Below are 24,813 nucleotides of genomic sequence, written 5' to 3'. Positions count from 1 at the left end.
GTTATTTATAACTCAATTCTGTCAGGTGTACATTGCAATATAGACGGTTACGCGCTCGCGCGGTATCGTTAATCATCTCGACTCTCTCTCCTCAATTTTTATCATCGACACGCGCAGTAGCAGCAGCAGCAGCCGATCGATGTCATTAGAACACAAATACGATAAGCATCAGAGGTGTAAGCTATTAATATATAATTTCCGCAACGCGTACCAGCAGCCCGATGATTATAAACCATTTCAAAACGTTCGTAAATCATTTCTCGAAAAGCAGTCGCGTATTAAATCGCCGCTGCATTTGCTCTATTTTTCTCTCTATCCTTTGTACGAGCGCGATTATGCTCGCGTTATTTTTTTGTCGCTCTCACGACACTTCATTTCCACATCAATATGCCCGCATTACGCGCATTTACATAATCCGCGCGCTCTCGCGAGTAATTTCGAAATTCCCCGCGTGTGTCTCCATAAATTCTCGCGGCTTTTTTTCATACGCGCGTATAAAAAAAAGCGAGAGCGGGAAGCCGCGGCTCTCGCGCAAAAAAGAGAGAGCCGAAAAAAAGGGGTAAATAACGACGATAAATTCGCCGACACGTCGGGCGTTAATAATAATTTGCGCGCGCGCGCGGGGCGAGATATATACTCTCGCGCGCATCAGCGGCTGCGTGCTGCAAACATTTACGCGCGACCATAACTTATCGTCGCGCGCGATCGTTGCGGAGAGATGACGACACGCCGCCGCGCGAGATTATAATTTCGTCGTCTCTCCTTCTCTGTCTCTCGCTCAGACGCAGAGTGTGACGAAATCGCGCGAAGTTGCTTTGAGGGAGGCCAGCGCGTAACAAAACGTGTCGGAGGAAGGAACTCGAAAGAGTATTCATAAAGAAGGAGAGAGGGGTGTGGGGGGGGGGAGGTTAATTATGACTTCCGTAACACTTTGCTTTCAGTTCTTTCTCGCTCTCTACCCGGCTGCTGCGGCCTCAAGCCATAACACGGCTTTATATTGCCTCGCACGGCATTTAGCAATGTTAAAAAGCGTTACGGCGCTCTGCGCTGAAACGCCCGCTACTTATGTACTCTGCGGGGCCGAGCGCCGAGAGGGAAAAAGCTGCGCGATTTGGCTGAGAGCCGCGATAATCAACTGTAGTCGCGCGGCTTTTGCATAAACACGCCGAAAATTGTCGGGGAGTCGTTACTTATGCGCGACTCGAGAATTCGGAGACGAGAGCTTCCGCGAAACTTGTTGGCGCCTAGTAGTGCTCGCTGCTCTGTGTGTTTTGCTGTCTGAGGGATGCTCGCGAGCTTGGAGAGTGGAATGGCTTCGGAGTATTCGACGCGCTGGACTTGTGCGGTTTTCAGGAGAACACGCTCAGAAAATGACGTGGATGTGGTTTTTTGTAGGACTTATCGAATATTATGCGCGGGATTAATGTTTCTTATTTAAAATGTTTATGTTTTTTTAAAACATTACTAAGATGTAGAAAAATTGATTTTTTACGCGGTTTACCGTTTTATTTCGAATCGTGAAATGTAAAGCGCGAACATTTTTGTTGCGTTTCTACGTGGAAACTCGAAAGCGTTAAAAGTAGTTTAACAAATTATAAACTTTTGATTAATGCATTTTACTCGTATTCGTTTTAAAGGATGTCAAATGGGTCGACAACGTCATTGAAAGGGAAGCTAACGATCTTATAAAGGAGTGTAGAGTAAAAGCTGCAGAATTTTGTGCAGATACCGCAGGCAGTTGGGACGCATTGGAAAACGATTAATTGCTGTTTATCTTGCAGAGAACATTCCGAAAATACGGTGGACACTGCGAAGATCTTGATTTAGCTAATCATAAGTTAGACGACTATTACAACGACGAAGAAGACTCGGAGAATACTTCTGAAAGTGAAGTTGAGGAATGAGTCGCCCAACGTCATCATCGAATTATTTCAAATTGAACTAACCTCATTGAACACATAGAAATTGAATTTTGTACATTGAATCACAATAAACCACAAATGACAACACAATATCACCCACTACATCGTGCTTCATCGAGTAGCTCGTTACAAGACACCTTAAATTAAAAGCAAACAGACACCCCCATGTAATTTATAAAAGAATCAGTCCCGCGGTATCCTCCAGGAAATCAAGGAACACACAAGCTAAGCCAAGCTGCAGCTGCCATCGCCGCTCTAGCGCGAGTCAAGAAGATGAACCGGGCGGATAACGCGCCTGGGACGCCGTTGCGCGGAGAACGGGAAATAGAGATTAGAGAGGCGGTAGCCCGAGGGCAACGTGGATAAATCACCCTCTTCCTTTTCCTACACTCGCGTGCGCATACACCTATACACACACGTACAAGATACTTGCGCAGTGTACAACGTTTCGATTAATGGTTGAACAAATGTGGACCGACGTCGTCGTCTCCTGCCAGCCGCGTCAATGACGAGGATGGTGGGTTCCCGATTGGACTTGTCGCGTTGACCCTTTCCTGCGTAGCATAGACTCGTTCTCTTGATTTCTCTCTTCCTCGCGAAAATCTCCCGTCTGTATTATCGACGTCGATCCGACAGCTGATGTCGGGGGTGGTTCGGATTGACGGCTTGAGTATTAATGATGCACGCGTCTGTCGTGCAGAGAGTGTGTAACGCGAGTTTTTCGCGGTGCGCACTTTGAGAAATGATGTCGCGAACGGCCATGGCTTTGATTGAAGACCCCTTGTCTGCGCAGACTGTTCCCTTGCGGTTCTAATTGCGGGGAAGAAAAATTGCTTCTTGGGCGGACGCTTAAATTTTATGGCTCTTTGTGTACAACTGCAAGGCTCTTATCGTTTCTTTTTGTGAGACTGCTGGGTGTTTACAACATACCTCTTAATATTCATTTCAGTTAATTTTTGAATTCAAAAATTTTAATTGTAGTACTTATAACTCCCTACCCCTTTTTCATGGATTTCGGATTTGGACATTGGATCAGCAAACATTTTTAAGGTTAGCAATACTTACGCCGTTTTTATTAATCAACAATATCGCCGAAAAGCGGAATCAGTTGGCAACTTTTTTATCCAGAGTTTCCTTTTGTCGAACTTCAAATAAGATCTGGGAAGATCTCGTTTGCTCAGTCCCCAAAGTCGCGATTGCGCGAGCGTCATAAATCAAGCGAGCATCCGCTGGGATTCGTTTGTCCGATACAAGAGGACCGCGGAGAGGATTGAGAAGAAAAGCCGAGGCAAGACAAAGGAAAACTATGGTAACATCTCATTTGGACACTTTTGCCAAGCCTCGGGAGAGCGAGCCATCCGGTGTCAGTTGCGGGCTACTATGACTATATGCATCACAAACGAAAGAGCGAAACTTCATAAAAGAAATGTAAGGAAAAAAAAAGTTATGAAAGCAAATTGTTTGCTGGATTCAACAGTTCTCGTCTTACGGCTACACTTCCCAGGCTTGACGTTAACACATGGTCGCGCACTGCTAGCTTGGTGGGTCTTTTCTCACAATATAGGTGGTGATAAGAACAGATTGTGAGACGTGTTTATTGAGGTTTGGATAAAACGGCGATGGTGTTATTGATGGCGTGATAACAGTGGTTTGCGGTTGTTAGAACGAAATTTAAAAACTCGCATCTGAGTAATAAATAAATAATTCTGAAGAATTACATTCTAGCGAATTTGTTATCTTTATAGTGAAACTTGTAATTCTTGGTGATTCAGAATAAAAAATGTATCTATAACTATTGAAATTTAAAAACTTTGTAATGTAGGGTATTAACCCACGGAAATACTCTATGAAAATCTTTATTTTCTTAATTATACATCATTGATTACATGGAAAAATTTTGATTATTAGATATGAGTCTTTAAAAGCTGTGAATTAATTATATTGGCCGCTCCATATCTTAATGAATTCTAATCAACAACATTGCTCTTTCATATCTGATACACGGTAGGTTACCATCTGTAATCTTGAGTATGCAGATATGACTGCTTAAAAATGACGATTTAAAAATCCACAAAGATCTTTCAAACAATAAGTTGCAATAATGCCTACATTTTCAATCGTAACTTGAGTGTTAAGTTAAAGATGCAACTGATGCAATGAATAAAAATATTCTTCAAATATAACCGAATCAACTTTTTAAATAATTTAAAACAAGCACTTTGTTATATAATTTTTATATGAGTTGATATTATCGTTATCTAGAATAATCAGATGAACGTCAGAAGCTGCAAAGTGGGAGAAGAGCAGTAGCACGCGGTGTTTTACTTATTATATGAATTGCCTCTATCATACCTATGCACCTCGTTATAAGTCAGTTAGCTGCCAGCTCAGCAGTCTGCACTGTTCAGATCTTTTTATTGCAATATAAACTATATAGTGTTAACATATGCTGTTTTTAAAATTATCATGAATATGAAGTTTGTGCAATTTTATTTTCTGTTTGGTATTGTGTCAGCATGCAGTGGATATAGAATACTTGGTGCATTTCCGTTCAATGGAAAAAGTCATCACATTGTATTTGAAGCGTTAATGAAAGGTTTGGCGAAACATGGCCACCAAGTAGACATGATCACGCACTTTCCATTAAACAAACCGATGAAAAATTATAATGTTATTATCAATCTTGCTGGATCTATGGAAAGTTTTGTCAACAACATTACTATTAAATTTGCATCGGAACTTTCGAACGATATGGTGATACCAATTGCAACTATTTATGGTAATAGACTGTGCGATTTTATGGGTTTTGAAGAAATGCAGAAACTGTTCAAGAACCCACCTACAGATCCACCTTATGATCTTGTAATCACGGAGGTATTTATTGTTTGGAGTTGGTTTGAATAAGTTCTAGTTAGAATTATAACAGAAAAATCTCCTATAAGTTCATTAACAATTTTTGTTGACTTTACCTAAGTAAATAATTGTTTTAAACAACTTTCTATCACATCTATCAAATTTTTGTTTAATTCTTGCCTGCAAAGAAGTAACTGACACATCATTATTAATATTATTGCAAAACATTTGTTTTATTATTCTTTATTTTTTAAGGCATTTGGAGCACACTGTTACATGGGCCTCGGCTACGTTTTTGACGTACCAGTAGTTGCAGTAATGTCAACAATGGAATACCCTTGGGTTAGCTACTTCACTGGGAATAATGATAATCTTGCTTTTGTTCCCAATATTTATCACATCGGTTCTGGAAGCATGAGCTTTTGGGAGCGACTTAAAAATGTAGCCATTCATTTTGCTAGCTTACGTAAGTTCCATACACTTACTGAAGAAATCCAAACACAATCTATGAGAAAGTACCTAAGGCCAGACATACCTAACATTAGAGAAGTAGAAAAAAATGTAGCCCTAACTCTCGTAAACAATCATCCAGTATTATATGGTGTTAAACCAATAACTCCAGCATTAGTGCAAATAGCAGGTTTACACATAGAAAGTAATGAAGAAGTTTTGTCATTGGTAACAAGCATATTAATGTTATTGAACTTTATTATTTCTTGTTTTTTGCATTTATTTTATCAATTATTTCATTTTAGGAACTAAACAAATGGATGAATGATAGCTCACACGGCGTCGTATGCTTTACTTTAGGGTCAATGATATTAATAGAAACTTTACCAAAAGAAACTTTAGAGGAAATATATGATTCTTTCAAAAAAATATCACCCATCAGAATTTTGATGAAAATAGCTGATAATTCTAAACTGCCACCAGGCCTGCCAGAAAATGTAAAAGTTTCGTCTTGGATACCACAGCAAGCTGTTCTCGGTAGGCTTCATTACAACAAATGATACAATTCTATAAGTATATTATAGAAGCTATGCTAAATATGTGAAATGATATTTATGTAGCTCATCCAAATACGAAAATATTTATAACTCATGGAGGGCTGGGTGGAGTGCAAGAAGCCTTGTACTACGGAGTCCCTATGATTGGAATACCTTTATTCAATGATCAGAAAAAAAATACGGAAGTTTTTGTTGCTAAACAAATGATGATTAAAATCGATTTTGATAAACTTTCGGGTAAATTACTGGAATCAGCACTTCAAGCTATGCTCCACAATCCTATTTACAAGTCAGTAGTCTAGTCTATTTCTTCCATATGTACTATTTACTTACACCCCTTTGCTTAATTTTGATTCTTTACAGGGAAAAAAGCATGCACTATTCAAAACTCTTCCGGAGTCGACCAATCAGCCCACTGAATAATGCAATTTATTGGATTGAATATGTGATCCAGAACGGTGCAGATTCTTTGAGATCACCAGCATTACAATTTTCTTGGTGGCAGCTAGCACTGCTAGACGTTTACGGTTTCATACTTCTAGTCATTATTTTAAGTAAAATCCTGGCAGTTCTAAGTATTAAGCTCATTTTTACAAAAATAATCGGCAAATCAAACAATTCGAAGTTAAATAAGAAAAAGACGCATTGATAAAAGCGTGCGTGACATTGAAGTTAATATTTAGTAATTGATACTGCGATACCTTTTTATTGTATTGCTTCATAATAGCTGTGAATAATTCTACAAACATGTAATCTTATTGTTTCAAGGGCCGCCATAAAGGCCCTTGAAGTCCTGAAATAAATAAATTATTATAAGTACACATGAGAATTTAAGGTTTCATCCAACGATTTGCTTTTATCTATTTCTAATTTCTTATTAACTTTATTTTTTCGTAGTTATAGATGCGATAATAATAATCGAGTGATAAATCGGAATAAAAGCCATTACGTAGTATCAGCGCGTTATCTCAGATGTGCGAGCATTCCCGTATCCTAAAAACTTCCTTGAATAAACATAGTACCTTTCCACCGCATTATTACACTTACTGAAAAATGACCGCGAGATTTCGATTTGAAAACCTGCACGTTCACCTCTCGGACTCCGCTCCTAATGGCCGAGATAATTACGCTCGCGTTATTAATAATCCTCCTGACATTGGCAACGCAACGTGGCTGCACACAAATAGACGGACAGATAGCAGCTGTTGGCGGACACACGCTTGTAATAATCGTCCAGCAGCAGCACCGGCAGCTCGAAATAAAAAAGCATTTGCATTCACACACGCGCAGGTACATACACCCGCGAGTTAATGCACCCACAACAATGGAAAAAAGCGCGCCCGCTCGCTCCAGGACGAGGAGAGAAAATAAGGCGTCCAAAGTAAGACCAGAGTGTAAATGATGACTAATTAATAAAGTCCAAGACTGGCGGAGATTAATGTGCCCCGCGACGCTGTAATTACAGCGTCCATATAGGTGTCTCCGCGCGCCGCCGAGGATTTATAGATTTGCTCACGCGCGAACGCCGCCGCCGCGCGGCTGCCTGCGTGAGGCAAGAGTATAGCAGCGCACTGGCGGGCCACCTTTCCCTTCCGTCGGCCGCCTGGCTTCGCGACGTGATTAACGAGCGGCAATTGTCTTTACGACGGAACATTAATTTCTGCGGCCAGGCCGCCGAGCTATGCGCCTCTCAACCTATACTTGGCCTCCGCCGCGTCGTCCTGCAATGCGTCGTGCTCTCGCGAGGCTTTTCAGAGAGGAGGTGCGGGAAACACACTGCGAGCGCGACGTATCTTTGTTGACCGCCGCTGCAGCGGCGGTAACAGCGGCGATGGCGACGCGCAGCGCGTGCGTTGGACGATTTTATGCGAGATTGTAAATACCTGCCGGGGAAATTAGTTTGTTGAGTAAGCGCGCGATTGCGGAGCTTTGATTGATTGCTCGCCGCTGTGGTAATGATCCTATGCTTCTTTGTCTTGAGGAGAGCGTGCACCGCTTGACTTTATGTGCATTGGACGTTATTAAGAACCTGCGGGAATATATGGACATTGTTGCGTCAGGAAATAGAGCAACGAACTGCGTATTGCATTTCCTCTGCGGGCTTGGCTATTTGCGTCGAGGGAATGAATGACGAACTGTTTGCCTTGCGTTATGTAACTGATACTCCTGTCATCGAATCACTTGTGAAATTTGTTCCCACGCGTCGAGCAGTATAATCTATGGCTGAGTGGAATCGATGACTTTAACTATTTTGTTTATCTTATTTTTCACATATAATCAAAAAAAATTTTCAGATTATTATTACTATCAGTGATACTCGTCACAAATCACAGTAGCTTTCTTTCATTTCCGTAATAAAACCCTCCAAGTGCGCACCGACTCAAGCCCATCCATAAAATCCATCACCCTGAATACATATATACCTATCCCAGCACGTTCGTATGTATACATATAGAAGCGTGTGTCTTAGCGCGATGATCGCTCTTCGGCGTCGCTCGCGTGAATAATGAGGCACGTGTCCGCACATAAAGTCTCAGCGGGAGCCACACTGGCGTATATTCTTATCGGCGTGTGAGTTGCCGATCATTGCCTGCTCGTTAGAATCGACCCTTTATACATGTATATTGTATACACATACTCGGCGCGCCGCGAGCTTGAGCTTTCGAGTGGGTTACGGCTGCGGAGTAAACGTGACGCTGGCTTCTAATAAGCGTAAGGGTTCTTAAAGCCCGCGCACGTATATACTGCTATGTTCGTGCAATACCAACTCTCGACAAGTGACAAGGGGAAGCAAAAGGTCGAGAGCATGATCATGATGATGATGACGAGGTTCATGCAAATGCTGCAGCCTATACGAACTGGCAGTCAAGCCTGTCAGGAAATGTCATGAAATTTTTCCGGCTCTTTTTACTGATATAATAATGTTAAAAACACTACGATGTGTGGTGTATTCACTTTTGACAGTGAGTTGAATTGCTACTGATTTGGTTACTACTACTTCATAAATTTAAACGAATTAAAAATAACGGAAATTTTAAGATTAAACAGTAATTAGTTTATAAACAATAATAAGCTCAGAAGATTCATATATATCTTTATGTCATTTTCCATATATTCTTTATTTCTTACGACGTATCATTTTAATTAACAATCATACTCATCTGAATCCAATTTTGGTTCAAACTTTAACTGTGACCCAGCTCCAGATGTTGATTAGTAGTGGTAAAAAGTAAACCTGAGTGCAAGCAAAGAAAATGAGTTATGCAATGATTTTTTAAATTAATAAAAGGACACTGTTATTTATTGTTTGGTAATTATATAAAATATAGCCATGACCGTAAAAATATATTTTAGAGCGACCAATTGACGAAAACAGGATGAAACCAAGCTTTTTATGGTTTTAATATCATTTACTAAATAGAATCAGCGGTCAGCAACACTTCCAGAACAATAATATTTTCGGCTTTCCTATTTGGATGTACTGTATCCCGTTGCAAAGATGACGCCTAGTATTCGACACTAGCCAGCGGAAATTCGTGGCTGAATGAAGATGCCCTATATCAAATAGAAAAGTCTTATCGCCGAAAAAACCACGCACATCCTGCTAGAATCGACTATAAATTTTGGAGAAATCAGAGGTAAGTCATCAGTCAATGTCTATCGCTTCTTACGATAGAGACTCAAAGCATACAGCTTATTTAAAATTTAAGTTCGCTTAAGTTTTAGAAAAATTAACTTTTGCTTACCGTAGAGGTACCTGAACTCTTTCCGCCATGGACAAAAATCTTCTTCTTTTGTTCGACCGCCCTAGCGAGCCCGTTTACGTGCCTAAAGGCGAGGGAAAAGTCAGCTTTGAAGTTCCAACGAACTACTTGGTGAGATTATTATTTATTAATTTATTTTATATTTATTAAATTTGTTAAATAAATAAATCAATGCAATAAATTACGTCAGGCAGTCTGTTAATACATGACTTCGAATAAAAAAGTTATTATTCGTAACATTTGTTTTTTTACAGCCTAAGAAATACCAACCGGTAGCCCAAAGGATTCTAAGTCGTTTCGGCGAAGATTCTCTATCGTCAGTGCCCATTAAGCCAATTGCGATCCCAGACTTGTCTCTGGTTTTGCAGCTTAGCCGATATGACAGCTTCTCCTTATTCATCCCCGCTCACCGAAAAATGGCTACTCGTCTTACCGAGCTATTCTTGGGTATGTATTTTTAATTTTGGCGTACGATCTTGAATAGCAGAATACACTGTATTTTTTCAACCTTCACGTTGTTCTGTTCAGGTATGCGAACGATCGAGGACTTGTTATCGTTGGCTGCCTACACCCGAGACCGCGTGAATCCCCAGATGTTTATTTACTCGTTGTCTGTTGCTATTCTGCATCGCGACGATACTAAGCATCTTTCGGTTCCCCAACTCTCCGAGATTTTCCCTGATAAGTACATGGATAGTCAAGTTTTCAACCGGGCCAAGGAAACTGCTAACGTCGTGCCTGCTGGTTCACGCGTACGGTATTTTCTACTTGTTAGTTGAAAATATAGTCCTAAGAGATATATATTTATTATTATTAATATATGTCTAGATGCCTATTGAAATCCCATTGAACTACACTGCAACGGATGTTGACCCCGAACATCGTGTAGCCTACTGGCGTGAAGATGTTGGTATCAATCTTCACCACTGGCACTGGCATCTCGTTTACCCTTTCGATGGACCACGAGTAGCAGTCAACAAGGACAGGCGTGGAGAACTCTTCTATTACATGCACCATCAAATCATGGCTAGGTAGATCAAAAGTTGCCCATAAATCTATTTTTTTTAAGTTAAGCATTTTAAATCCATAATGTTTGTTGCATAAATAGATACAACGCCGAACGCCTCTGCAACGGTCTCCAACGCGTCCAACCTTTCATAGATCTACGTTCACCGATCCCGGAAGCCTACTTCCCGAAGCTGGACCAGTTGGTTGCTGGGCGTGCTTGGCCAGCTAGACCAACAAACATGACTCTTTCAGACATCAATAGATCAGCCGATAAATTGAGGTTCGACATCTCTGATATCGAGCTTTACAGGAGTCGTATGTTAGAAGCTGTGCAAACTCGCAGAGTTCGTAACGTTCAGGGCGGTACTCAGATATTAGACGAGAACACAGGTATTGATATTCTTGGAAATATGATGGAGGCTAGTATTCTTAGCCCTGATCAAACCTTCTACGGTGATCTGCACAATTTGGGACACCTTGCTATCTCTTACATCCACGATCCAGACCATCGCTACTTGGTAATTAAAGCCGATTCAGTAGTTGTAGTTCACCCTTCATAGAGAATTCTATGGAAATGTTTTATTTTTTGTTATTTTAGGAATCGTTCGCCATCATGGGCGATTCTACAACCGCTATGAGAGATCCAATCTTCTACAGATGGCACGCATTCGTTGACAATGTCTTCACTCAGTTCAAGGACAGTCTACCAGCTTACAATACGCAAGATGTAAGAAACTACGATCCGTAGTATTTAATCTGAAAGATGAAAAGCTTTCTCACTTACTAACGATCGCGTTTCTTACAGTTGGGCTTCCAAGGAGTCACGGTGCAGGATATCCGCATCACCAGCCCAGGATCTAACCCCAATACCTTGAACTGTCACTGGACTAAGAGCGATATCGATTTATCGCGAGGTCTGGACTTCACTCCTCGAGGATCAGTTCTGGCTCGTCTGCAGCATCTTAACCACGATGAGTTCTCTTATAGCTTTGTTGTAAACAACACGAACAACCAAGAAGTGACTGGTACTGTGCGAGTATTCATTGCACCAAAGTACGATGAGACTGGACGAGCTCTCAGCTTCAACGATCAACGACTGTTGATGATCGAAATGGACAAATTCACTACCAGGCGTAAGAATACATTCTTGTAATAATACTCTTGAATGAAAAGATAAAACATATTTATTCTTATTGCTAGTGAGGCGTGGACAGAACACGGTCAACCGCAACTCAGTTGAATCAGCTGTGACCATTCCTTTCGAGGCTACCTTCCGCAATTTGAATGATAACAGACCATCCGACTCAGATCTTTCTAACTTCGACCAATTCAACATTTGTGGTTGTGGATGGCCCCAGCATATGCTTGTACCTAAAGGTACAAGACAGGGCTACCCTATGGACATGTTCGTCATGATCTCCAATTACGAATTTGACAGGGTAAAAATTATTATCTAGAAAACAACTAAACCTAATCTTTGAAACATATTCAATACGAAAATGTACTTTTCCCAGGTCAACCAAGCAGAGCCAACTGGCTGCCGTGACGGCGTCAGCTTCTGTGGACTGAAGGACCTCAAGTACCCGGACGCACGCTCAATGGGATACCCATTCGATCGCGTGGCGCGTGCTGGAGTCACATCGATGTCCGACTTCCTCACCCCCAACATGAGGGTGCAACAGATCACGGTCAGGTTTACCGACACCATCAAAGCCCGTCAGCCAAGTACTCTGTAAGTCACGAAACTCACGTGATTCTGAAAGATTGTATGGAATATTTAATTGAATGTATATTTTATTCGAAAGTGCAATTGTAAAAATATTGACCATGAGGTCGCTAAAAATATAAATAAAAGAAACAGCATACACTATAATCACCATGTTTACTTTGTTTCAAATCTAAAATAGACCTTTCTAATTAGCCTAACAGAGTTTAAGTAAATTTAGATTAACGCCTACGTGCCATTTTAATGAGCCATAATTGATCACTTCCCGCAAACTTGCGGCAAAAAAAGAGTTCCCAGCTACTGAAACAACTATACCCGCGAGAAAATCAATATCGCGGCGTTGCGAGCTTAATCTGGCAAGATATGCTAATCCGTTAAGGCGGCAAAGGATGTAAGAACGCGGTGGGTCGAGTGTATACGCAGAGAGCGAGCGAGAGAGAGAGAGAGAGAGAGAGAGAGAGAGAGAGAGAGAGAGAGAGAGAGAGAGAGAGAGGAGAGAAAGCGCCAACGGTAGCTTATGCTTGCGCGGCACTATAAGTGACAACTCTAACCCTGATAACGAATACCAGCCCTAGAGGGGTAGTGCGCGCAGCCTCTCTCTGTCATGCTGCGGCTCTGGGAGATTAGATGCCAGCAATTAGCTGGAAATATGAGGAGAGTGCGCCTCTTTCCCTGGAGGAAACTCCAAGTGCCGCATATACTATACACAGTCTTCTCTCTCGCTTGATATTCTCACTTCTTGACGCTTGATCCTAATGAATATTGCTTAGTGATGATTACGCTTGGATGCCGATTTAAGAGTCTTCCAATTTTTCAAACTTGACTTGTACTTGGTCACTACATACATTTTATTTCGATACGTACATTTATAACGAAATGCATAAAAAAATTGAAAAACCAAAATCAAAAAGTATAAAGCAAGAGAAAAGTGGCGAGGTTGGCCAAACAAAATAAACGTGTGTATACTAATGAGCTGAATGCAGTATCGGTGTGTGTTAGTCGTAACATATTCTCCTCGTTAGCGGCGTGTTACTCGATTAACACACCGTACAGCGACACTCAGTGAATTATATCAACCGCGCGCGCGCTAAACAGTCTGTGCACCGTATATGTATACATCTGGGCTACGAGCCACCGGTCGCTTTATGTATATGCATGTAATACGCTTGTTTATATAATACACCCTCGCAAGCCCCTAAAGCTTGACGATCAATTTCGGTTTCTTAAGTCCACAAAGCGGTTCGCTCTGTATGTATATATATTGCGCGCATATGCACTCTGCATATAGCCAGCACCGCTCTGGCGTTTCGTAAGCCTCTGCAGAAGCCGTGTGAAATATGTTACCAGGCGTTGTGGTCGTCCTGACCCTGAGTGTGTTCGTTTTCGTTATAATGTTGAACATTAAAAGCGAAGTATAGCATTAAAAAAAACTCAAACTAATACGCTAATTTAATTATCTGTTTAACAAGCACTTTCTACCCACCTCAGCAGCAGCATTTTTCGCTCTCGGCATCCGGAGTCGCGATCTCCTTTCGGCTTTGTTGGCCCATTTACTTTCTCATCGTCCCTTCGCCGTCGCCCCAAATACACATAAACGCGGCATTAAAATGGTCCTTAACGAAGCGACGGTGTGGACAGATAAGGCTCGCACGAACCGCTCGGCGAAAGTAAAGCTCGCCGCTGAGGCAGGAGAAAGGGCCAAAGGGGAGAATCGGCATCGCAGGACCGGCTTCGTACAACGGGGGTGCAGGACTACTGTGTGTGTATTATACGGGTCTATAATGTAACCCTTAACAAAATTATTAGATCAGATTAGGCTCGAGGCGATGTATTTATGGCTATTTGTTTAGGGGAAGGATGCGAGCGCAGAAATCATAGTTCATATAACCGAGGTGATGATACTCGAATAAATTAGCAATTCCGTATAAAGTATGTTTGCGTAATGAAGTCAAAGCTCTTCGTGTGAATGCAAGAGTGCAATTTAATTTTGATAATAGTGCACAAGAGTTTTACAATATCTGCTCCATCCAAAACAAAACGTATAATCAGCAACATCTAACATCCTGCCGACGAGAAACAGTTTCATTAACGTGAGAACCTTCGAAACAATCGGCCCTCAAAAACAATCTCAGGTTTCACCTTTTATCAGAATCTAATCAAGCTCCTTGCCAACGACGAAATCTCGAAGCGTATGCAAGGCCCTTCAAACCCTCTCGTCCTAAGTTCCTTCCTCTCTCTCTTATACTAAACACAAATGAATCCGCAATAAATCTCCTGGTGCAGCGTGCAGCGGGCAGCGAGTCTCGCCTCGCAAAGGATTAAAAATTCGCCGCGCGAAGCCTGCGGTCCTCTCGAAATTCCCGAGTGAGAGAGAGAGGGCAGGGTGAGAACGAGCAGCGAAAACAAGAGGTACCAAACGAGCGAAAGGAAGCTAATGCTCGAGCCGTGGAGAAAACGAGAAGAAAAGATCGCTGGTATAGAGCGTATAGTATAACGTCGTCGTCGGCGGTCGCGCTCGAATCGCGATGGGTATCGCGTAATTCGACGGAGAGCTGGGCGTCGCGAAGCCTCTCGGCTCGTTACGCCGCATTAACATCGTGTCCTGCTTTTTATCTTGCTTGTTAATCGTTTGTTGGCTGCTCGCGCTCGTATTCTCAATCTTTCTTAGAGAGAAAAGGTGAGCGTTAGCAATTTCGCGAATCGCCCGTGAGATCGTGCTGTCGTCGTTGTGCTTCGCTTGTGTGATAAGTGTTGACAGGGCTTTAACGAACGATTTTTCTAATATACAAATTGGCTGTTATAAAAAATATGCCACGAATGCAACAATCAATTATACAAGACCTCTCGAATTTAGTCATATTCTCAGCTAGACGCTCTCTCAGAGGGACGCTGCGCGCGCGAATGATATATCCGCGCTCTCTCCTGCGCGACACGCGCGTACATATCTTTCGCGAGTGCGGTAGCAGCTTTCGCGTCTCGTCGCGCGCGCGCGTTATATTTCTCCTCACGCACACGGCAGAAAAGCTCGGGACTTTTTCCCATCGCTTATACATACACTATAAGGCAACGGTAGAATAAGGCACGAGCTTTTTGCGCGAAAAATGAACATGAGTCCGCTGGACACGCGCGTGTATCCTCTCTTCGCCCCTTATACGCACGGCGCGCACGCGTTGGTGGGCGCGTCGACGCGATGTATCGGCCGCCGGTGTGTGTATAATAAGAAGCTGCTGCTGCCGCTGCGCCAGCTTGTACGTCGTGCCGCGCCACTTAGCGCAAATAAATCTCTTTCTCTCTCGCTCTCCTTTCTCTCTTTCGCGCTTTATAAATTATTTATAAGGAGGCATCGCCACACAAGATGCACCGCCGCCGCTGCATAAGTCGTGTTCTCTCTCTCTTTTGTTCCCTCTTGCACTCTCTCTCTCTCTTTCTGTTCGTGTATAGCGCCGTGTTTCTCTCTTTCTGCTGCTGCTATGCCGCGGTTGCTGTAATGAAACCGGCCCCTCAGGCGAGAGTATATAAGGGAATTTTCATGATCGTTAGCGCCGAGAGAATCGCGTATATATAGAGAGCTAGGGAGAAGGGGAGCGATGCGCGACTGATTCGCTGGTGTAACTTGACGCGATTTCCTTTGCGCGACGCCGCGATGGTATTTATTTGGACTCGCTGTGTGACGTAATAAAGATTTCTAGAAATGGACCATTTCTTATACCTTCATCTCAGCGTCGCTCGTCTTTGACCAGACTTTTACCAGCGTTGTGCCAACACAGCTCGATCATCTCTGGTGCCTCGCGGACGAAAGCCCGTTTTACCGCACTCCGTCATCCATCTCCCTCATTAGACACCGCGTGGCGAGCGATCCCGAATTACTCAAAGCATGAGTCGCGTGAGAATGCCGGCGCGCGCGCGAGCGACGACAAGCTGCACATATATATCTATACACACAAGGCTTCACCAAAGCTCTTCTCTTTCCTTCTCCTCTGTCGTGATGGATGGATGACCTCCGCGTCGGGAACGCCGGCCATTAGTTTTCATCCGTCCCGACTCTGAATACGTCGGTTATCTTCCAGCGGCGAAGGGCTAACGATTGTTTGTTCGTTATACACGCGTACACACGCGCGAGATGGCGTTTCGGCCCTTAGATACCGAGGAGCCGCGAGAAAAGAGACATCGATCATCCCAAAATCATTTGTGGATATGGAGGAGAGAGAGAGAGAGAGAGAGAGAGAGAGAGAGAGAGAGAGAGAAAGAGAGCGTATAGTTGGTGTGTGTGAGAGCTGAGAGTATGAATATATAGAGAGCTACAGCCTTTGCACGATCTGCTCGGCGGATAAGACTAATTAGTGGATCGTGTGCTGATCTTCACGATCGGAGAGAGAGAGAGAGAGAGAGAGAGGGAGAGAGTATATGGTGTGCTGATTCCGCTGCGCCTTAATTATTTAACGGGTCGCTCCCCCTTATCTTTTCATCTTTGTCTTCGATCTGATTCGTGAATCAGCGCGGGCATCCCATAAACCGTACGCGCCGTTACTATACAGCCCGAGTAGGCCCAACAAAGCAGTTTCCTAATACCGCATAATCTTCGAAGAACGAACAGCCGGTGTCGCGCACAAATTAAAATTAATAAGAGCGCCCACATCTGGTAATAGCGTGCAAAAAGCCGCGGCGCGTATTTAGGGAGACGAGAAACAAATGTCTAACAATAAAGCTGCATCTTACATTACCGCGCGGTCTCTTAACGCCGATCTATTTATCCACGCGCGCACACGTTCCAGAAAGCAAGCGATCCCTCTCGTCTGGTATAAGGGAGGGGAGGGGAGAAAGAGCAGGAGTCACGAGGTCCGTGAGGCCGGCAGGAGCAGCGGAGAGCAGGGATTTATAGTCAAAGTCTGGCTGCAATCGTCGGGCCATACATCACCTCCCGCCTCTGCAACGCGGAGGGCTTAGAGAGAGGAGGAGGAGGGGGTGGGGAGAGCGGAGCGAAGGCAAGTTTGCTCGGAGCACACGCCGACAAGGATAAAGGACGCACCGTCGCTCAGGCTGACGCTTTTTCTCCCTCTCGCAGCGGTGGCGGCTATCACTTACTCTCGCGCTCCCTGACATTTCCTCCTTTCATTCTCTTAATCTTCCTCTTGTTTGTCACTGTTTATTTTCTTTCTTTTTCTTTTCTCGCCCAAGCGCGCAAGCGGAAGCCGCCAACCCGGCCCGGATGACGTTTTCAACTTGAAAAATTTGTCCGCCGAGCGAGCGACGTTTAATTGATTCCGACGAGACGGCGGGTGCCTTTATTATATGGCCACGCCGAGTGTGCAGTGCGGAGTTGATGATTCCGGATTAGCTACGCGGTCTTTTCTGGGAACGTTTAGCCGCGCGTTCGCAGGTGATTCGATCGTTTTAATTCAGATTCGTTTTGATTCTTTTATTTCGCAATTCCGCACCGCGCAAAATTGTTGATGAAAATTCAAACGACATAGCGCGCGCATTAGTCGTATACTGAAAAAAAAGAGTTCACGCACAGCGAAGCGTGTGGCCGCGCGACGATAAAAAGTTATTTTTTCCAGCCGCGGCCGCCGCGCACTAAAATACGAAACAGCTCGAGCAGTAGCGCGGTTGCAGCGTCGTCGTCGTAAAACCTCCCGCACGGGAAAACACACCAATCTGTACCGCAGCCGTGTACCGCATCTCTAGCTCTCTTCGCTCCTCTCTCTCTCTCTCTCTCTCTCTCTCTCTCTCTCTCTCTCTCTCTCTCTCTTTCTCCGCGCACAAATAAGGAAATCGGAGATTTGACGCGTACACGCTTGTGCACGCGAGGGAGTTAGCGTTGCTTATGAGTAACGAGCGGTGGGTCGTGTGTATTTTTTCCCTAGAAAGTGTGTGGGGGAGGCTCGATGGAGAGCTTTTATTTTGGGGTGTAGGTGTGCGTAAGACTTCGTGAAACTTGCGGCTGCGGCTCGGTTGAGTTTTGGATTAGGACAGAATGAGAAGATATTTTCTGAAAATTTGCGGTGAATCTTGAATAAAAGCTAATTCATCTTGCAACAATGAGAAAAAAGTCATCGGCACTGCTCCCCTTCTTTAGGGCTTCCTCCTCGCAGCGTGTAATGCTACACAGCCACGCCGCGAATGCGTTTACGAGCGACGGGTTTTACGTCACCGCGCCAAAGCGATCTTCTTGCTCGCACACACTTTCTTGTCTATTTTTTTCTTGCCTCTTGCAGAGATGCAGACGTACCGTACATATGCGCTAACCAATTTAAGTCACGAGAAAAATAAAATGCCAAGCTGGTGGTGTACAAGCCAGCTTCTGGCTGTCGGCGATAGGTGGCGCATAGCCACTTTCCTGTTTCCCTCATCTCATTCAGCGATCCGAGTCTATAAGCCAAAACTGCCTTGTCGAAGCTGTTACATGGACCGATCATGCTACAACTGCGATTGTTTATAACGCGCTAACTCCCCTTGTCTCATACTGGAAACTCCGCACTTGGCCCACAAGAGCCCACTTTACGCCCTTGGTACACAAAATATCATAAAAAGATACTGCCCAAGAATCGGCATAAGAAAAGCCAGCCCAACGCTGAACAGCAGATTCAATCAATCTCACGCCTTGCGCGAGAGAGACAGCGCAGTAGGCTGCACAATAAGGCGCGCGAGACTTTTAATTTCGCGTGAAAGTGGCAGTTCACAAACCAGTAAATCAAGAAGGGTTTTATTTGCCGCAGCAATCAACACGATGTAGGTGAAGAACATTATACCGCGCGCGCGCGAGAAACAAATAATTACCGCTGCCATACAGCTATGCTCACTCGCTTGCCTCGTGGGTGTTTCAATGCAGATGAAATCGCGCCGGAACGCAACTCTATTAAACGTGAATTATCAAGCGAGCGTCGAGCTTCGACAAGATGTTGAAACGATAGTTCGCTCGTAAGAGCTGCGCGCAGGTGTGTCGCTTTGTGCAAGTATACACACTGCGCACTAGCGCGTAGGCGCAAGCTTTCACAAGGGATCGGTTCGAAACTTTTAATAACGTCTCTCGCACCGCGCCGCGAGTATAATATGATTTATGATAATTTGCAATAGCAGCATTTTATCGATCGTACGCCTGTAAAGCGGCTCATTAACATTGAATTAAGATCGGCGCGTCATATAGTGTCCCGTTCTTTTTCAATCGCGATTTTCAATCGTGGAAAATCTGGCGTAATTGAATGCTATTAGATTAGACGAAAAAGGACACGGCGCGGAGCGAACTGTGAGAGAGGGCGCAAAAAACGCGCCGTAGTTTATGACGCTTTGACGTTTATTATTATTGATTTCAAGCCTGTCATAACAGTTATGCGCTCTGGTCCGATATAGGATTGCGAATTAGCAATTTATCGCCACTGGTCGCGTTCTAAATGCGATCGTCTCTATATGTGCGAGCGAAAAAAAATCGCATATACGTTTATTAGCTTCGAACGTAATTTACTGCGAACGTGATTAAATAGAATTTGCATTATTTCCAGCTCAGCCAATAGACACCAAGCTTATCTATCAGATAAAACATCGCGACGCCGATGACACGATGCTTATAACGCCCGTTACTTATCAGGTTCACTTATCAGGCGATTTGTTTGCCTTATTGGCACGTTTTCTCGTTAATCTAGCCTACATAGGCTTCAAGAGCACAAAAGAATACGCAAAATAAGGGGCTAGAACTTCGGGCAGTTGCTGCTAAGGGACGATGCATCGGCTCGAACAGGAGGCTGTAATTCGCCTGTTTCTTGGGGTGCACTTACCAGGCGATCTCGGTACCTTTGCGCGTTTTCTCGTTAATTTAGCCTACATAGGTTTGAAGATAACGGAAAAACATGAGCAGCTAGACATTATAGACACCGAGTTTTTTTATCGGATAAAACATCGCGACGCCGATGACACGATGCTTTCATTGCCACTGCACTTTTATTTGCGTTATCCATAGACACTCGAAACCGCAATTCTGTAAACGAAAAAATTCCCCAAAGCAAAAAAAAAATCAAAAAGCCCGCACACCCCTATAGCCTTGCTTGCCATATATCGTGCACCTCGCCCGAAAAAAGGCTCTCCGTGCAAAAAAGGAGCGAGAGATGAAAAAAAAAAAACAACATCCGGAACCGATAGCCGCGACCAGCCGGCTTCCATCATTCGCCGTCGGGCCGTGAATCACTCGGCTATCAAAGCCAGAGTGCGAACCGTGCACATGCATCATCGGCAGAACGAGTATATAGCGTCGGTTATGTTAGCCGTGCCGCGGCGGTATTATATATAGCTATATATACATTCGCGGAGCGCGGCACATCTTTATGGTGGCCATTAACGTCGGGAGCAAAGCCTCGCGCGGACACGCGGGCGCAAGTGCGCGCTGGACGACTATGTGCACCGGACGTATGGACTTCTCGGCGAGGAGGACTGTCGGGAAGGGACAGTCGGAGATGCCCGGCGTTTATGAGCCTCGGCCGAGTTATGCGCCACCGACCTGTGTCCGCTATGCTTGATAGGATTTTCCTGGGGTTTCTCTCGAGTTGCGCTGAATTCTGATGTTCCATCGTTCCGAAAGATTAGCAAGCCGAGAGGAGTTTCTTCTCGTAAACGTAGCGGAGACGACGTAGTCATCGCGCAACGCGTGCACCGCTGCCAAGTGATTCGCGACATTTCGCACATCCGTATTGCGATGCGGAGTGGGCTTCTCTTAGTCTCTCGCTCTGTACACGAACCGGAGCGCGCAGCCTGCAAACGAATGTAACCCATGATTTAAGGGGGTCTCTCTCTCGCGCGCGCGAAGCGGCGGCGGCGGCCTACCCCACGCGCGCCAAGGATATGAGTTACTGCGCCATATAATTCCATAATTCAGATTCATACCCGGAGTTTACGGCGACTGGGTAACAAGCAGACTGCGAGCCTTGTTTTATGGCCGACGAGGCTCTCCCTCTTGCAGCTCTCTCTCTCTCTCTCTCTCTCTCTCTCTCTCTCTCTGCAGCAGTTTCCCCCCTTCATCCCTCGGCCAATACAATAGTCTGCGCTTATGCTCGCGCGTCAAGGGGGTTGCGATGTCCTTTTTATTTTTCGTTCTTTTGTCGCGTCGGGGCTTCTGACTTTTTTCCGTCCGGAAGAGTGGGAGTCGCATGCTGGACGCACTAGGACCTTCTGCTTTCGGAAATTTAATCAGAGAAATGTACAAGTGGCTACTTCTCTGCTCGCCGAGGGGTAGTTTGTGCTACGCGGTCTTGTCGCGCGCGAGTTAAGGAGTAAGTGCTTTTGGAACTAAGGGTCCGCCAACGGCGAGGAATCTACTTTATCGACTTACATTGCAGTGTTGCACATCCGTGTGCGATTGACAGGTTACACACGCGGGTATTGCAATAAGTGGAAGCGGACAGTAACTAGTCAGACGCGACAGAGCCAACAAGCCGAGCCGACAACAATTTCCATAAACGCACGGCAAATGCCGCGATTAATTTACATAACGCGCCTGCGGAGGCCTGACACTCTGCGGAGCAGCACAGCTGAAACACGTGACTCCGCTCCCTACTCATCCGCGATACAGCTATACGCATATGATCCCAATTTCATCGCGACTCGCGCTTCGATAGAATTTACATCTGCGCGCCTTGCACAGACACCCAAGTTGCTCGTATCACTCGACGCTTTTCGTGCGAGGCACAAAGTGCTGGAATTTGCGGCGCCGCTTTCAGAAAAAACACTTATCCTAAGAGCAGCGGCATCGGAGCCTTCGCTCGGTAAACATGCGAGGCGTGACAGGCTTTTGAAAAAAAAAAAATGCCCGCGCCTTTACAAGAGCGGAGGAAGGTATCACGTCGATGAAACGGTAAACCTCGTATTAAAAAGGGCTCTCTCTGCGAGCAGTCCGTATATCCGCGTGTATACGGGGTTGTTTCAGTGGAGTCTCCGGGGAGGGGATGGTGTACATCGCTCATAAACGTCAGCGTCAGTGTCGGGTGTTTCAGCCTCGCTATCGACTGCCGATGACAATATTGCCGCAGATGCGCGAGTGTGTGTGAGTGCGTTTGCCTTGTGTTTTTATACCTGCGACAGTGTGTGAAAGTGAAGAGCACATACACAAAGAGAAAGGCGAGAGCGCGGTGGATGCTCGCGTCTCTATTACCAAGCAACTCAAGTGTTATAAAGGAAACCTTAACCCTCTGCTCTTGTGTCTATATACATTCGCGCGCGATGCTTTTATATTCCCTTTCGCGATGGGGGATGTGTATAATATGTACGAGTGTATTACGGAGGAGGTGAGCTTACGTGTGATATTGATCTGTGATAATTGTGTAGATGCAGCAGGCGTTATTTAGACATTTCGTGCGTAGCCAATTTTGTTTACAAAAACTGTGTGAGTTAATTTTTGCAGGATAAAAGTTTAATTCAATTTTTTTTTAATAAAAGTCGTACTGAGAAAGCTTAGCCCTGCGGTCCCGATCATCCAACTTTGTAAGCTTCTTATATATTGAATTGTTCAAAAAGTATGTAACCAATTCGAAATACGAAAATCATCAAAAAATTACAAAACGCGATTCTTGCACGGCAGTTGTAGCATGAACGACCCAAACAGGCCTAACAAGACAGTTTTGACATAGGTGGCACGCCGCTAAACCTATATAGACTTGGCACGCAAATGAAGATGAGGGAGAGTAGAAAGTGCCTATACGCGCCACCTATCGCTATTAGTCAGAGACTGGGGAGTCGGAAAGTCTAAGCGGAGGGGAAAAGGCCTGGCTAAAACCGTTTGTTTTACTGAATAAATTATAACGCGACGTATGGCTTCTAAATATTCTTGCTGATAGTGGGAATCCGATCAACGTCGAATGTCGATTAATTAGTTGTTAATTTCGCAACAAGAGAAATAGTAACGCTCGAGCTGCCAACGCAAAAAATCCAGTGCACACGCATCCGCGAGTTTAAAATCTAAGCCACGTAGTCCCGATCTGCTTGATATTTGAAAATCATCCCTAGGCACGTTCGACACGTATAGAGCCGCTCATGCATATAAGCCCGTATCCACGTGTGTACATTTCATCGGGAGATCGCATACACGTATATAGAGGCCACTGCATGTGACGCAGAGGCGCACGTGACACAGCGTACGCGTAAATCTGCAATGACCTGTCGCAGCGTTACACGTGCGCGCGCGCGCCAATCTTACATACACGGCTGCTGCTGGCTGTCGTTGACGCGTTTGTATATGTATATTCGCGGCGCATAGCGACTATTTTAAAGGGAGGAAAATTTTTCAGTCAGCGCCAAGTGAATTTGCAGCAGATTTATATGTCAGTCACGCGCGCGAAGGTCTTTGCATGCGCGCTTGCGACCCACATACTGAAGATTGACTTATGATTGTCAAGTCGCGCTCTGCAGTCGATGCATTTTGCGTTACACATAGAGAGCGAGAGAGAGAGAGAGAGAGAGAGAGAGAGAGAGAGAGACCTCGAGACGCGCGGCTGACAATGGACTTTGAAGAATTTCGCTCTTCCGAATATATTGGAAATATTCATCGGTCGTATACGCGTTGTGTCTCCCGGGCGCATCGAGACGTGACGCGACGTTCGAGCCAAATGTATGTATAATGACGTGCCCGCGCGGAATTCGTTTTAGATTCTCTCTCTCTCTCTCTCTCTCTCTCTCTCTCTCTCTCTCTCTCGGCTTTGAGAGACTGTGACCCGCTGAAAACGAGATGCGATTGCTTTTAACGTCACCTGGATATTATATGTATAAGTGCAGCATTCAGGACAGCCTGTGTGTATTATATACTCGATCGATTCGCGAATTCGTTGGGCGATTCCGCAGTGACGCACTGGGTCTTGTCGATATAAAAGGCGTGAGGATGTGTATATCTCGGTGTATAGCATTGTTTATGTAAGAGCGTCGGTTGTACATACATTTGTCTGTGGATGTTGATATCGAAGCACCGATGAGCTAGAGTTACAGGCTATTTTCGGAGGATGTTACGGATTGGCATAGATTTATTGCGGACGATGATTCTCGACTGACGCTTCTCCGATACACAATACAGTCCGAATATCACGAATGGAAATACTCAATGCGACACTTGATTCGTTTACCATGCGAAAACAATCGTGAAAAGTTAACTCACCGCGATTAATCAAAGCAAGCGTAAAAGTAATTGTCCAACCAAGCTCGCTACATCGGAGCAATTCGTAAATCAGTAGTATTCCCCAAAGTCGACGTCCACTAAATATACTCGCGCCCCGAAACCTCCCACCCTATAACAGCGGCAGCACCGGTAGCAGGTCTATAGCGGACGTGCGCGCAACACAATGGGCGCGCTGGTAATGGAATTTCACGGTTGGCCAGCTGGCTAATTACGGCTATCTCTCTCCTGCATATTCGGCAGAAAATCGCACGGCGTGTATAGAAGTAAAGCTTGAAAACGTCGCTCGGCTTCCGCGAGCGCAGTGCGCCGGACAGCTGACAGCGGGCTGACGCGGCGGGGCGCGCGCCGTCAAGTGTTCCCGTAATCTAATGAACCCTTTTCAGCGGCTGAC

At 44.7% G+C, this 24,813-nt stretch overlaps 2 protein-coding genes across 2 annotated transcripts; both read left to right on the top strand.

The window, feature by feature from the left end:
• Positions 1–4,041: 4,041 nt before the first annotated feature.
• LOC100678959 (UDP-glucuronosyltransferase 2B15) lies at positions 4,042–6,611 on the top strand. Its single transcript, XM_016984729.3, has 5 exons — positions 4,042–4,796; positions 5,031–5,453; positions 5,531–5,762; positions 5,846–6,071; positions 6,146–6,611. Exons 1-5 carry the CDS (start codon positions 4,389–4,391, stop codon positions 6,429–6,431), a joined length of 1,575 nt encoding a protein of 524 aa, XP_016840218.1. The 5' UTR covers positions 4,042–4,388; the 3' UTR covers positions 6,432–6,611.
• Positions 6,612–9,516: 2,905 nt separating this feature from the next.
• On the top strand, positions 9,517–12,427 carry LOC100122972 (phenoloxidase 1). Its single transcript, XM_031927596.1, has 9 exons — positions 9,517–9,657; positions 9,801–9,993; positions 10,075–10,298; positions 10,375–10,577; positions 10,655–11,072; positions 11,153–11,281; positions 11,360–11,687; positions 11,755–11,993; positions 12,069–12,427. The coding sequence occupies exons 1-9, from the start codon at positions 9,556–9,558 to the stop codon at positions 12,288–12,290; spliced, it is 2,058 nt and encodes a 685-aa protein (XP_031783456.1). The 5' UTR covers positions 9,517–9,555; the 3' UTR covers positions 12,291–12,427.
• The last annotated feature ends 12,386 nt before the right edge of the window (positions 12,428–24,813 follow it).

Source organism: Nasonia vitripennis, chromosome 3, assembly GCF_009193385.2.
Source record: "Nasonia vitripennis strain AsymCx chromosome 3, Nvit_psr_1.1, whole genome shotgun sequence".
NCBI lineage: Eukaryota > Metazoa > Arthropoda > Insecta > Hymenoptera > Pteromalidae > Nasonia > Nasonia vitripennis.
This window is presented reverse-complemented; position numbering and strand designations above follow the sequence as displayed.

Excerpts from the sequence above, each read along its gene's own strand:
- LOC100678959 (XM_016984729.3), top strand. The coding sequence starts at position 4,389 with ATGAATATGAAGTTTGTGCAATTTTATTTTCTGTTTGGTATTGTGTCA. Across the intron at positions 4,797-5,030 it reads ATGATCTTGTAATCACGGAG|GCATTTGGAGCACACTGTTA; the intron begins GTATTTATTGTT and ends TTATTTTTTAAG. Across the intron at positions 5,763-5,845 it reads ACCACAGCAAGCTGTTCTCG|CTCATCCAAATACGAAAATA; the intron begins GTAGGCTTCATT and ends ATATTTATGTAG.
- LOC100122972 (XM_031927596.1), top strand. The coding sequence starts at position 9,556 with ATGGACAAAAATCTTCTTCTTTTGTTCGACCGCCCTAGCGAGCCCGTT. Across the intron at positions 11,073-11,152 it reads ATCCAGACCATCGCTACTTG|GAATCGTTCGCCATCATGGG; the intron begins GTAATTAAAGCC and ends TTGTTATTTTAG. Across the intron at positions 11,994-12,068 it reads CCAATTACGAATTTGACAGG|GTCAACCAAGCAGAGCCAAC; the intron begins GTAAAAATTATT and ends TACTTTTCCCAG.